The sequence below is a fragment of the Ictalurus punctatus genome, chromosome 6 (assembly GCF_001660625.3).
Source record: "Ictalurus punctatus breed USDA103 chromosome 6, Coco_2.0, whole genome shotgun sequence".
Classification (NCBI taxonomy): domain Eukaryota; kingdom Metazoa; phylum Chordata; class Actinopteri; order Siluriformes; family Ictaluridae; genus Ictalurus; species Ictalurus punctatus.
In genome coordinates this window covers 20673887-20688026 of record NC_030421.2, presented here as the reverse complement: position 1 = coordinate 20688026, position 14140 = coordinate 20673887, and the positions used below count along the sequence as shown (strand labels likewise).

Genomic DNA, 14140 nt, shown 5'->3' with positions numbered 1-14140 from the left:
CTGTTTTTAAAAACAAACTTTTATTTGCACTATATTATTAGCAAAACAATTATTCGAAATCTCTCTGACCTGTCCTGTGTTATCTTTTTCCTTCCTCCTTCTCAGGACAATGGCGAGTATCCTCTTGTGATGTCTGGTCTGTACTGGAAAAAGTTCCGCTCTCAGTTTTGTGAGTTTGTCTCAGTGCTGATATCGCAGTGTCAATATAGCGTGATCTTTGACAACTACCTCCTGAACACACTGATCTCTCTGCTGACTGAGCTCTCAGCATCACATATGCGTGCGTTCAGACACACGTGCACACTGGCAGGTAACTCTCTAAACACTGACTCTCACTGTCTGAGCCTGTTTGAGTCTCTCTCCACCGATCTTCATGGAGAAAGCAGGGGTGGAGTGGGATGTTCAGGAGTTAAACTTTTGCTATCTGATTTTGTCTCTCCATCCTTGTGTGGTCCTGTAGCAGTAAAGTTGCTCAGCGCTCTAGTGAATGTGGCACTCAACCTCAGCGTTGGTGTGGAGAACAACCAGAAACTCTGTGAGGTTGAGCTGGCCAAGATGTCCAGCAAGCGAGCTTCACCACGGCTTGACAAGATCCAGAAGAAGATTACTGAGGTGAGGCCATGACCCACTGCTTGCTCTGTTGTTTGTGTATCATTTCCCTTGTTGTCATCATTGGTTAATTCTTTTTTTTTTTTTTTGGGTGGGTGGGTAATTGTTACAATATTCAGTATAATTTTTTTTAAACCTGTGAAATGAAAGTTTCTGAAATTTGAACCTTTTTTACTGTTTCAGTTGAAGGATAGAAAGCTTGAAATAGAAGACATGATGGATGCTATTTTTAAAGGAGTTTTTCTTAAAAGATACAGGTAGACTAATTATTTATTATGACCTTCAGATCTTTTTTCCCTTGCATACCTCTGATGTTTAATGAAAGTGTTTTGCCTGTCCTGTTTTGGCAGAGATGTGATTCCTGAGATCAGGGCGATCTGTATAGAGGAACTGACTGTATGGATGAAGCTTTATAGTGCAGTGTTTCTTAATGATACCTGTCTGAAATATGTCGGATGGATGATGCATGACAAGGTGAGTCTGTTCTAATTGAAATGGTTTGTATGTAAAGAATGCTGACTGTGCTTTACTGAGTGAACTCAGTGTAACTGTATAGCTTTTAGACCGATTTAGCAAATCTTCAGTGTCATGTTCTCTGTGGATAAATACACAGTTGTACTGGATTAAATGTAGATTAAATAAAGACAAAGGCCTTTGCTGCTACATGCTCACATGTATTTGTACAGTCTTTCTGGGGGACTGAGAGGTTTTGTAACTTTACTTCATGTGTTATTTTCACAGCAGCCTGATGTGCGCTTGAAGTGTGTGTTGGGTCTGCAGGGACTTTATCAGGATGTTAATCTTAGCTCCAAAATGGACCTTTTCTCCAGTCGATTTAAGGTACCATCTGCTCCATCTTGTAGTGTTGTAAAGAATAAAATATGTGGGAGGCATGCTGTAGGAAAACATTAACTGGGTGATGGTGTGATGTAGCTCGAAAAAAATAAAAAAAGATATCTTAGCAAGTAAAAATATCTTGCACATAATCAGATTGCAATAAAACAAATATATAGGATTGGTACAGTTCAGATTTACTGAGCTACTACATATTTATCTCATCACCTGACAGCACATGACATTGTTCTCAGAAAGGATAGATAGTGGATAGTGAAGAATAGAGTTTAGAAAAGGCCGGCTGCTGGTTGTCAGGTTAACTGAGCGTTGTGTTTTTCCACAGGAAAGAATGATCTCCATGATTTTGGATAAGGACCACGAGGTTGCAGTGCAGGCAATGAGACTGCTGATGGCCATTGCCCAGTGAGTCTTTCTTTCTGTTTCATTTTTATTAGCTTCTTATATATTTATTAAAAAGTAGGCTGAGTATCCGAACTGTTTTCACTGTCGCAGGTCCTGTGATGACGTGCTGAGCGAGGCTGACTACAAGCACATATTTCAGTTTGTATACTCAACTCATCGACCACTTGCAGCCATGGCAGGAGAATTTCTCTTCACCAGGTGAGTGCAACTGAGTAATGTTTGTACACTAGAAGACTCGACTATAGAGAGGTCTGTAAGTAGGATACTGGAAATATATAAAGCCCATTACATTAGAGTCAGGTATAAATCGTATCTTACCTTAACTAAAATTATTTACGGGATTATTTACAACATCAACAAACTATGTCCCACTGAATTAATATGGTATAAGTAATTAAAGCTCTTATTATGTGTTGTTGTTTCAGCATTAACCTATGTTTATTCCAACCTTGAATAAAAACGTCAGTATTAGATGTCTTAATTTTAGTTTGCATTAGTTAATTGGTAAAAGTCACAAGTGAGGCTGTATGATGGGTGCCAATATGTATAATATGTATACCTGGTGACTAATGCTGATTAATGTGGACAAAATAGTTAATCAAATAGCTAACAAAAGTGTATTTAGTTAAAGCTTAAGCAAGTATTAATTAACACAGGCATTAACTTTGGTGTTTATTTGACAGTTCAGTGTTATTCTATAATTGTTATATTAAGATGCATTAGCACTACATGTGACTATTTGTTATATGTTCCCTCAGGTTACTCAGTAATCCTGCAGTACCAGTGATGAGGGCAGGAACATCAGAGAAGGACAGACACAGAGACCTCACCCTGGCCCGAGTCCGAGCCCTTATTCAGTTCTACACTGAGAACCAGGTAGTTGTGGTCGTTAGTTCTTTAGTTCTTTATTTACATATCGTTGCAAGTCTGAATCTCACCAAAGCACTGTCTTCTCTGGATAAAAGAGCTTAATTGGCCTTGCTCTCTAAGTGGAAAGGATGGCGGTGACATCCCTGCTCCCTTAGATTAGAGTGATAAAGTAAAACTAGCCAATCATGGACATCTGTTAGCTCTTGTACACAGAACTGGGTTATTAGAGTCTCCTCCAAGTACTTTTAGGTGTACATGTGATGCTACATAAGTCGCAGCTCAAAGAGCTGTGGTGGCTTAACATGTGTTTACAGGAAGCTTGGGTTAGCCCTTACCTTCCTTAACCTTCCCAGTCTGGTAGCTATCCTGTAATAAGGATGAATATAATAGGCAGGAATTAGTTATGATTTTTGGAAGAAAATTGGGGTGAAGCCATTAAAATCTGTTGTTTTTTCTGGTTCTTATTGTGTGCTGCAGCTGCACCAGCATGTGCTGTATCTGGTGGACAGTCTGTGGGATAGTGCTGGGTCTCTGCTGAAGGACTGGGCCTTTTTCACCTCTCTGCTCACTGTTCATCCTTCCTCATCAGAGCAAGGTTAGTACTTACCCTTGCAGTGAGTCCAGCCTTAGTTTTTGTTGTTGTTGTTGTTGTTGTTTTTACCTATTGTGTGATTTTATATGTCTGTTGGTTACACAGCTTTGAGCAGCACTGAGGAGGCTCTGGTGATTGAGATTCTTTTGGCATCAGTGAGGCAGGCTGCTGAGGGACCTCCACTAGCAGGGAGAAGCACGGGGAAGAAAGTTAGCTTCTGCTTTCCTTCACCTTCACTTAGCTCACTTCAGACATTTAGCCATGAAGACGTTTAAGTTGGATAGGGGAACATGCCTGAGATTCCTTTTTAAAGTCTTGTCATGTGCTGTGAGGTTATGATTATTACATTTTTGCATGCTTAGTGACACTGATTATGATATTTTTTATAGCAGTGACAAAAGCTCCAGTTAAACATTAGCATTAACATTAGACTCAATAATTTGACTGCAAACAGCTTCTTCCTCATGGGTGTCCGCTTTAGATGCTCATGTTGTGGTTTTGCTAATAAGTTACTGAGATTTACGTCTAAATATGTAAGTATGCATGTAGAGTGTGAAGCATTTAGACTTATTATGAACATGCTGTTATTGTGCTTCAGGTGATCAGTACAAAAGAGAAGAGGTTACAGACAGATGACTGTGCAAAGCTTACAGAACACTTCTTAAAGGTGCTACCTGATCTGTTATCCAAGGTGAGAACCGGGCCCAAGCATTTGTTATACTCTCTTTCTGTATGCAGTAAATGGTGTTCTGATCATTTCATCTGCTTATGTATGTCTAGTACTCAGAAGATGCTGAAAAACTTGTGTATTTCCTCAAAATACCTCAGTACTTTCAAACGGACACCTGTGGTGATGAATACACGGAGGTTAGTCATTTTTGTTAGTATATTTTTTGTAAATGGTAGTTACATGTAATAGGATTCCATATAATACCTTTCAGTGTGCATTTGCTCAAATTTTGGACAAATCTGTTAAAACATGCAAAATGGAAACTCTCCTTATATCTAGTTCTAATTATACAAAGGTCAAACTCTAATCCCTGTTTCAGCACTCTTGTATGTATATATATATATATATATATATATATATATATATATATATATATATATATGTTTCATAAATGTGGTAGCGCCCTATAGAGTGCCCCCTGCTGGTCAGCATGTCATTGTTTTGTGTGGTTGTAGTCTGTGCAGGCACTGCTCACTGGGTTGGAGGCTGCAGTGTATACACACACAGATGCAGCATTACTAGAAGCAGCTGTTCGCTCGTACCATAACCTCTGTGCGAATGATTCACACTGGCAGCACCTGGCAGCTTCTTCCATAGGTCAACTCATTCAGCGCTGGACACACACACTGGGCTCATGCTTAGGAAAGGCAGTCAGTGTGAGTTTTGTACTGTACAGCACATTCACAGTAGATGGCATATGACTATTTTATAAATAAGTCAAAATCCTTTGCACTCAAATCTGCACTGGATTTCACGTGACTTTGATGAATAAAGGCCATAGACTGGTTCAGTATGACTGGGAGGGTGAAGGCTAATTATGATATCACTCCTTTTGTTTTTTAGGATGGAACTTTCATTGGAGATGAAGACGAAAAGGAAGAGATTCTGTCCACTTTGAAAAAATTAACTGCTTTCAACAAGTAAGACTGAATTAACTTTTTTTTTCAGCCTTATCTCTTTTCTGAGAAAGTAACAGAAAAGCTCTTCACTCCAAACTCAGTTGAAAATGAAATGAAATGAATAAAAACCTAAGCGCTCTTGTTGAGTTCTGTTAACTTTCAGAAATTTGTGATGTATAACACAAATTCAGAACCACTTATTAATAATAATCGGTCTTAGGAGGAGACAGACATGAGAGAATATCTCTCTAAAGCTGCTCATTTTCAAAACCGGTGTTTAGTCAACTTTTATTTTGGGCTAGTTTGACCATGTTGGTAAAATTAATTCATTCGTTCATCTGGAAGAATGAGCAATACAGATTTGGAGCTTAATTTGTAAAAACGCTGAACTGAAGAATTCATGAAAGCTTATAACAAAAAAAATATATTTTGCATAAATGTTCACTGATCGCCTCAACGCATACACTTCATTATGAGTGTGTTTTGAGTAAATAGGTTTTCTGTTCTGTCCTGTACAATAAAATATGTCCGTTATTAGCCACGCCTTGCACCTTTGGGGTTGTGGGCTCAAATCCCATTTGCATGTTCTCCCCATGCTCTGGGGGTTTTCTCCGAGTACTCCGATTTCCTCCCCCAGTCCAAAGACATGTATCGTAGGCTGACTGGCATTTCCAAATTGTCCGTAGTGTGTGTGTGTGTGTGTGTGTGTCTGCGCCCTGTGATGGTTTGGACCCTGTCCAGGGTGTCCCCCGCCTTGTGCCTAAGTCCCCTGGGATAGGCTCACGGCTCCCCGCGACCCTGTGTAGGATAAACGGTACAGAAAATGGATAGATGGATGGATTATTGGCCACACTGACACAGCAGATAGAAATTAGGTTGAAAACAATTAAGTGTTTTATTAAGGTTAGATACATGTCCAAACCTTTTCTCTCATGTGGAGTCTCATACTTGGTATCTTGGTATCATTGTGTCTCAGTGCTCAGGACCTGACTAAATGGGGCACATATGAGCTGGTCTCTAAGCTCCTTGTCGTTGAGTTACAGCATGGAGGCATGCCAGTAGAGGTAAGATCACTTATTACAACAGTTTCTTATTGTGAGCAGCCTGTTTCCAGCTACTTTCTTCTATGTACTGCTTTTAGATGATCACTGAGGCTCTACGTTGTGTCTGCTACTGCATCCTGTGGAACCTGAACAACTTCGGAGAAGGAGCGACCTCCAGGGTTAGTCATCAGCTTATCTGACATACTTCCTTAAGCTCAACCTCACCATGCTGTGACTCTCTCCTCTTTGTCATTGGCATCAGATCTACAGATGTGAATGCTAATATTTACGCCTGGGCAGAATTTGGCATGATAAATTAACCAAGCCTTTCAGGTGTGTATGACTTAGTGTCTACACAATTCCCACATGATCCATCACAAGCAACATGTCCTTTAATTCTGCTACGTTCCATTTGAAATATCAGCCGTGATGCCCTCGAAGGCCCTGGGTTGTGTCCACTGGATTTTAATAACCGAGAGAAGCCTGCGATTGATCATTAGGCATTAGGAAAAAGAGTAGGTTCAGGTGATGGATTATAGGGGGCGTAATGGCTACCTTCTTGTGTGAAGGCTCCTCTGCTAATCTCTAATGTGACGCCGTTATTAAGCCCATGTTTCCATGCGATGCACAAGGTAATCATATTTCCCGACCCCTAACCTTTCCATGCAGAGATATTGATGGCCATTAAGAATGCTGTAGGTAAGAGAGCAACATTAAAATCCTTCACTTGGGGGAGTCACACCCGAACGAGTGCTTTCACTCTCCGACCCCCTCATCAATAACTGCCAGCGTGGGCTGTAATTTGAGACCCAGGCGGTGACTTTGGCCCAATCTGCAATTCTAATGTCAGTGGCATTTGACTTGGGAACGAGGGCGAATTTGAGTGAGAGGAGCTGGTGGGGGAAAACAAGATGAGTTCAGCAGAAAATTGGGATATTGTCCGATTAAAATGAGTCATTTGGCTGAAATGAGATTCGAACGGCAGCTGTCCCTGGAGCCGGGCACATGTGTATAATTATGAAAGAATGATTTACATGAGGGATGAACAGCGCTGCTACTAACAGTGCTTTCATTCATCCACATTCACTGAGGACTCCTCCATCAGCTCCTATTATTTAGCTTAATTGTGCTCTCACTATCTCTGTCTCCACCTCACTCATATGATGCAGACTGTTCTTTTATGCCACAAAAACAAAAATATATACAAATACAAAAAATGTATCTGATTTCATTTGATATCAGCTTGTTGAATGAGGGAGGGAGGGCAGAGAAGATGGAGGCAGGATGGATAAGGCCACCAGTGTTGCTGTGGTTGAAAAAGCTAAAGCACCATTTGAAAATGAATGAATCCATTCAACACAATTAAATATCAAGTCAAACTAATTAGGAATGTTTAATAGGTAAAACCTGGTTATTAATTACTCAAGTTTTGCAAGTGGAATGTATAATAAATAACCTGTATTACGACTGCAAATATCTGCTTGTGAGTGTGCGTGTGCGTGCATGTGCGTTTGTGTTTGTAGGAGTCAGCTCTCCATCAGAGGAGTCAGCTGCGAGCTTTTTGTGAAAAATGCCACAGATGTCTTTCACACATGGAGCAGGTGGTGAGAGAGCAGGTGAAATCAGCTTTTACCTGTGTGCTAAACCTCTATTATTTAATAAATCTTTATTGTTATATTTGACAATGAACAGTTGGTATACAGTGTGCCTTGCTGTACTCTATAGTAAGTCTAACATACGTTTCTGTGTCATTTATCCTCATGTAGGCGTTCATGTGTTTGAGTGATGTCCTCGTAGCCCACAGTTACCAGCTGCAGATGTGGGATTCATCAGCAGGTGCTCCTCTGCTTTACACCCCTGAACCCAGACTGCAGAAAGCTCTGCTAAACTTCATCCTAGAGCATGTCTTCACCGGCCCCGAGCAACACAGCCACAGCAACACTGGTAGCCCTGTCCTCCTTCTGTCCTCCTTCTGTCCTCTGTATTTAACAATACGCATTTATTTAACCAGACACAGGGTATATCTCAACCAGCTCCCTAGTTCAGTAGGTAGTGAATCAGTATATTGTGTACAGGAGTTGGGGCACTGGTAAGGACCCTGGCTCACTACACATTGGGACACTAGCAACTGAATTACCGGCGACATGACTACGTACTTGCGTTGTAAAACGTCACCAAAAATGAAAAACTTACAAATATTTAAGCTTTATATGTCATATAAATGTGTTAGCTTAATCACATGTATTCCTGTCATAAATATGTCAAGCAGAAGTCCTAGGCTAGCTAGTGGATTTATAAAAAAAAAAGAAATCATTAAATACTTAAGTCATTATACTCAAACAAACAGTATAAAGGAAGTTAAATAAAGTTAAAAATCCCTAATGTAAGTAATTGTTTGAGAGCTACAACAACAATAACAAGCTACTTGCATTGGTAGCCGGAAGTTGGCTGAGAGTTCGTCCCACATCTTTTTTTCAGAAAACATGATGGCGTTTCTAGTAAGAGAACATAGTGAGCATCGATGCTCGCTGGTTTTTGCGGTGCATTGTGGGATTTTTAGGGAGCGAACGTTCCAGTGCACCGGAAGGATTTCACAATTGAGACAGCCCTTAAAATGTCCGACTCCCTGATCAGTGCCCTGAATACTGAACTTGGGAGCTGGTTGAGACGCACACACACTTCTGATTTGCACTCCGATAATAAAGGTTAGAAACTCTTACTGCCGTGTTTCCAGTAGATGGCAGTCTGCCTCCAAGTTACATTACACAGAGCGGCGTTAGAGTACAGACTGGCGTTTACACACATTCACATTCGGTCATTTTCACCCAGTTAAAGACAACAGATTGTTTAGTTCTGGAAATAGCTTATACACGCCCAACACAAGCCGAATCAGTCAGCGCAGATTCATGCCCCTAAATTAAGGATGAGATATTTCACATCTCACAAGAGGGCAAAATCTTGGAAGGAACGTACAGTACATACAGTAATCTGTTTACTTACAAGTGTTTTTAACTGAATGTCTGCACAAGTATCAAACAACTGATTCTTCACTTGTGGTTGTTGTAGGTTATTTTTTGCATTTTGTGTTGAAAATGTATTTACTGTTTACTGCAACCATACACACCTGGATTTCACATTCACATGCATTTGAACACCCAATAACCTGAATCAGGGTGTTAAATAAGGAGTCTGTAAACCATTCATTCATTTAATGTAAGGGACTGTTATTAGTAAAGATGGTAAAGACCCATCTGAGTTGGGCATTGACAAATAAATTCAAATGTATTCATAAAATCACCGGAGATGTTTTGTGAAGTACGTTTGAAAGTACCTCAAAATCATTCATGTAAATGTATTGCAAGCAGTGCATGACTCGATGGAGTAAACTTTAATGTGTATTAAGATCCTGAATCAGATGAACACACTATATGAAGATCACGTCTTCATGAATGTGATCTAAATGAGTGCGAAAAAAGAATCCCATCATTGATGACGCGCCTTCTATGAGTCAACATCGTTTCTTGTGTATACAACATAAGCTGTTCATCTATACTTCTGCATTATTGCCTACAATACAGCATAATGAAAGGCTGGTTGTTGTCATTTTTCTTTAGGAAATAATATTAATTAGTTATTTGATTACCAACCACAAGAGACTCAGGGTTAATGATAATGATAATGAGTCTTTATTGACCACATATACATATGTACAATGAAATTCTTTTCTTTGCATACCCCAGTTTGTCAGAAAGCTGGGGTCAGAGCACAGGGTCAGCCGTGATGCAGTGCCCCTGGAGCAGGGGGGGTTAAGGGCCTTGTTCAGGGGCCCAACAGCAGCAGCTTGGCGGTGCTGGGGCTTGAACCCCCGACCTTCCGATCAGAAACCCAGAGCCTTAACCACCAAGTGTTAGGGTTATGTACAAGCACTTGAAAATATGATATGGGGTTTTGGATTGTAATGTAATCAAAAGCAATTTAGCAGTTTGATTTTCATATCCATATCTTCATCATCAGTAGAGTGATGATTCAGGACGACCAAGTTTAAGCCTGGCACATGTTTTTGTAGCATGGTTATACTTATTGTTATCCCACCATCGTTTTTGACCCTTTGTGTGTGTGTGTGTGTGTGTGTGTGTGTGTGTGTGTGTTTTTCAGGCAGTGACGGTAAGGGTGGGGTGAACTGGCCGGAGGACTTGCACAGGCGGAGGAATCTGTTGGCTGCCTATTGTAAACTGATAGTGCACAGTGTGCTTGAGATGAGTATGGCCGCTGAGATCTTCAAGCACTACATGAGGGTACGGCTCATTCGCAGCTGCGACATAGCAACCATCTTATTCTCCTTCAAAGTCATCAAGTATGATTATTGAATGGCTGCAAATAAAAAGTGAATCAAATGTGATCAAACACCAAGAGTAAGGAAATCTTTTTGACAGTTTTGGAAAATCTATTAAAAGTATTTCAATGATGAGATTAAAAATAGGTTTTCACATTTTTCTGTACTGGTTCCAGCAGCTGTTCCTGATTATTTAGGATCTATGTTTGGAAGGATATACAGTAAGTTTATAAATTACTGTCAAATGGCAGTGAGCACATTAGTGTATTAGTTATAAAATGACACTTTTTCTCATAAGTGCACCAGTTTTCTTTAAAATTTATGAGTTGACCAGGATGAATGTAGAGCACTCTGAGTTTGTGTGTGTGTGTGTGTGTGTGTGTGTGTGTGTGTGTGTGTGTGTGTGTGTGTGTGTGTGTATAAAAGCGTAAGAGTGTTTGACATACCGACATGTTTGGAATGCTCATCCACCGTGGCTGAGGCAGAGCCAGCAGTCTATCATCAACATTCTTCTTGATCTTCTTGATTTACACACGTATGTGTGTGTATGTGTGTGTGTGTGTGTTGCCATAATGAACGACGCCTTACAAAGTCAAGCAAATGACAGAAATTTGGCAGCCAACTGTAACCCTGTATTTGCTCTACTTCCTGTTTTTGGAAGGCTCTCCAACAACTGTTCACTTCTTTGAGCTATAAACCGTGCCAGTTGCATGATCACTTCCTTCCGCTCAAATAGGTTTTTAAAGGCAAATGCTGCAGTGCTAAAAGGTGGCTGTTGTGTGGGCTGGAAAAACAGCAGGGTGGGTTAAGGATAAGCAGCTAGGCTAGACCTTCTCAAGCTACACACTGGTACAGTGTTAATACAGTGCACTAGTCTGCAGCAGCCACTGAGGACATGCTATAAAGGATTTGTCAGGTCAAGAGCATCTTTTCGTAACAGAGATGCGGGCTCATCATATCTCTGGCCGAGAGGGCAGGAGGGCCAGACTACTTGATCTGATGCTGATAGAGCCTAGTCCATGTCAGACAGCAGGGCAGCACATACAGTTGCAATCAAAATTATTCACCCCCTATTGCAAATCAGGTTTATTTGTAAAATATACAGACTTTCAGCTGTTTGCAATGAACAAATCAAACAAAAGCAATTGAAATAGTCTAACACAACAAATGCTTCCAGTGGTTCCCCAAATTCAACTTCAACTGCATCTCGTTTGCAGCAGGTCAGAACAGCAAAAGGGTGCTCGACTAAGTACTAAAATGCTTGCCATGAAGGGGTTGAATAATTTCGAAACTGGGGAAGTCATTATAAGTAACATTTTCAGTTGAATTTGGGGAAACCGCTTGAAGCATTCATTGTGTTGAACTATTTCGATTGCTTTTGTTTGATTTGTTCATTTCAAACAGCTGAAAGTCTGCACATTCTGACAGTAAACCTGATTTGCAATGGGGGTTGAATCATTTTGATTGCACTGTATCTAGTTCAGCACTGCAGGTATAATTTATGTCAGTGAAAGCCTGCGATGTAGCTTACAGAGACCTTGCAGAGGGATGGACAGGTTAGGATTTTACTGATGGTGTCTTGACGGGCATGGGGCAGTTGAGTATAAGGGCGATTTTGTGCTACCAGTTGACTAGTGAAAGGGTTCTCAAGCTTCCAGTTCTAGTTATTTTATCTCTGCAATTTTAGGTCTTTTTGTTGTACAATTCCCATCTGTATGCTCAAATATTATAACACTGGTGATATAATATGTACCTGTTGTAGATCTATTGTCTGGGGATAATATTCTGTTTATTCACTTTACTGGCTTGAGCTTTAGGAGCCTTGATGCAGTACCACTCATTGCAGTTCTCTTTTCTTCACAGTACTACAATGACTTTGGCGATATTATTAAAGAAACACTGAACCGCACTCGACAAATGGACAAGATTGAAAGCGCACGCACCCTGGTTCTGTGCCTTCAGCAGGTATCATACGCAACTCTTTCCATGCCCTTTTCCAGTAATCTCAGGTCCTCAGTGTCCCTTGCTCAGTGATGGGCGTGTGCAGCTGTCAGCGTCTCACAGACACAAAGCCCCTCCACCAATCTGCCCTCTGTGGAATGTTCTAGCAGCTCCTTCATTCTGGGAATTGCTTCATGGTAGATCTTTGTACAGAGTCAGGCTGATAGGGGAAGTAGTGATCAGTCACATTGTTTACACCAGCTCTCGCTCCTGAAGAACAGTTCATCGCAAAACTGCTTCTCACGCTACTAAAACAGAAATGATTCCACTTTATTCATTTCAGTTCGTACCACCTCGGTGTTTCAAGAGGCACCATAACTTATGTAGCCTGTAGCAAAGAGTACAGTAATGATGTTCATTATCCCAGCACTGGATCGAAAACAAACACAAATATGCTGTTTGTTCACTGCTCCATTGCCTCATATGATGGTAAATGGGGCGGCTGATATAAGTGCAGTCCATTTACCATTTATAAATGGTCTGCACTTATATAGTGCTTTTTCAGCCTTAGCGGTACAACAAAATGCTTTACTACAAATGTGTCTAATTCGCCCATTCTCACACACACACACTCACACACCAATGGTAGCAGAGCTGCCATGCCAGGCGCTAACTTACCATCAGGAGCAACTTGGGGTTCAGTGTCTTGCCCACGGACACTTCGGCATGTGGAGTCACGTGGGCCGGGAATCGAACCGCCAACCCTACGATTAGTGGACCCACAGTCACCCAAATGATGTTCCCACACACACTGTTCCATTTAACATTGTACATATGGTCATTGTGTTTCTTGGTAAAAACAAAGCACTGTTGTTCTTTTCCTGCTGGTAGCACTTAAAAGATGCTAAGTTACACTTACACTATGCACGCATCGTTCTTGTATATTGTATCTGATGTATGTGTGAATTCTAGGTGAGCCCCAGGACAGCATGGATTTCTACAATCCAATCAGTTCATAACGATCTGCATTAGGAATTCAGCAGAGACACAAAATTGGAGCAGTTGTTGCATCTATATTAAAGTGCAAGGTGAATGTTGAGGGGTTATACTGACACTCTTCTCACTGTGTGCAGCTGTACCTGCGCTTGAAGCAGGAGCAGGACACTGGGAGCGTGTGCAGTTCAGAAGTGCAGACCTACAGCAGCATCAAAGAGCTGGCCAGACGCTTCTCGCTCACCTTCGGCTGGGATCAGATCAAATCCCGCGAGTCTCTAGCCATGATCCACAGGTAGCACTGTTCAGTTGCTACAGCAGCACAGTTTGGGTTGCTGATACTGATAATTAATTCATCACTGTCTTACATACTTTTATTTTGTCAATATTTTATATGTAGTTTTAAGTAGACATGTAAGAGGTAACAGCCAGCCATGTGTCCTGCTGGGGTGGAATGATGTTTTCCTCCACCAGGTCTGTCATATTTTTTAATAATGAGACATTTTAGCTGGCATTACCTTGCTTACGTGACACAGATGTTTTACTAACTCATGACCGACTGACTGTTGTTTTACTAAGCTAATAGCTTAGTCTTATCTTTTATTCCATTATTGCTTGCAGGGGGCTCGATCTAAACAGATTGCTAATAAAAAATTCCAATTCATTGCTTTCCACTGAGCTTGAAACTCAGTAGTGGTTTTAACTCGAAACTGATGTTAAAATTAAACGTCATTCAGCGTTATTTGTCTGCCACTTCTCGGTTGGACCACAACACTTCCGGTCTTTTTGAATTTGTTAGTAACTTTGGCAGGAGTGTTGTCTGTGTGTGTGTGTGTGTGTGAGACGTGCTCGCCACGTTTCCTGTTAGTCCGT

The 14140-nt window shown here is 40.9% G+C and overlaps 1 protein-coding gene across 2 annotated transcripts in view; it reads left to right on the top strand.

Annotated features, from left to right (window-relative positions):
• si:ch211-269e2.1 (cohesin subunit SA-2) overlaps positions 1-14140 on the top strand; it is a 20383-nt gene that overhangs the window by 4715 nt on the left and 1528 nt on the right. For both annotated transcript variants that reach the window (XM_017469408.3, XM_017469409.3), the window contains exons 8-28: positions 106-310; positions 461-612; positions 793-866; positions 960-1083; positions 1351-1449; positions 1787-1866; positions 1957-2064; positions 2625-2742; positions 3214-3331; positions 3434-3537; positions 3927-4019; positions 4109-4195; positions 4514-4714; positions 4902-4978; positions 5934-6021; positions 6099-6179; positions 7524-7616; positions 7767-7944; positions 10156-10295; positions 12197-12298; positions 13408-13562. In XM_017469408.3, coding sequence (XP_017324897.1) covers positions 106-310; positions 461-612; positions 793-866; positions 960-1083; positions 1351-1449; positions 1787-1866; positions 1957-2064; positions 2625-2742; positions 3214-3331; positions 3434-3537; positions 3927-4019; positions 4109-4195; positions 4514-4714; positions 4902-4978; positions 5934-6021; positions 6099-6179; positions 7524-7616; positions 7767-7944; positions 10156-10295; positions 12197-12298; positions 13408-13562 — 2477 coding nt within the window. The remainder of the gene's footprint in view (positions 1-105; positions 311-460; positions 613-792; positions 867-959; positions 1084-1350; positions 1450-1786; positions 1867-1956; positions 2065-2624; positions 2743-3213; positions 3332-3433; positions 3538-3926; positions 4020-4108; positions 4196-4513; positions 4715-4901; positions 4979-5933; positions 6022-6098; positions 6180-7523; positions 7617-7766; positions 7945-10155; positions 10296-12196; positions 12299-13407; positions 13563-14140) is intronic.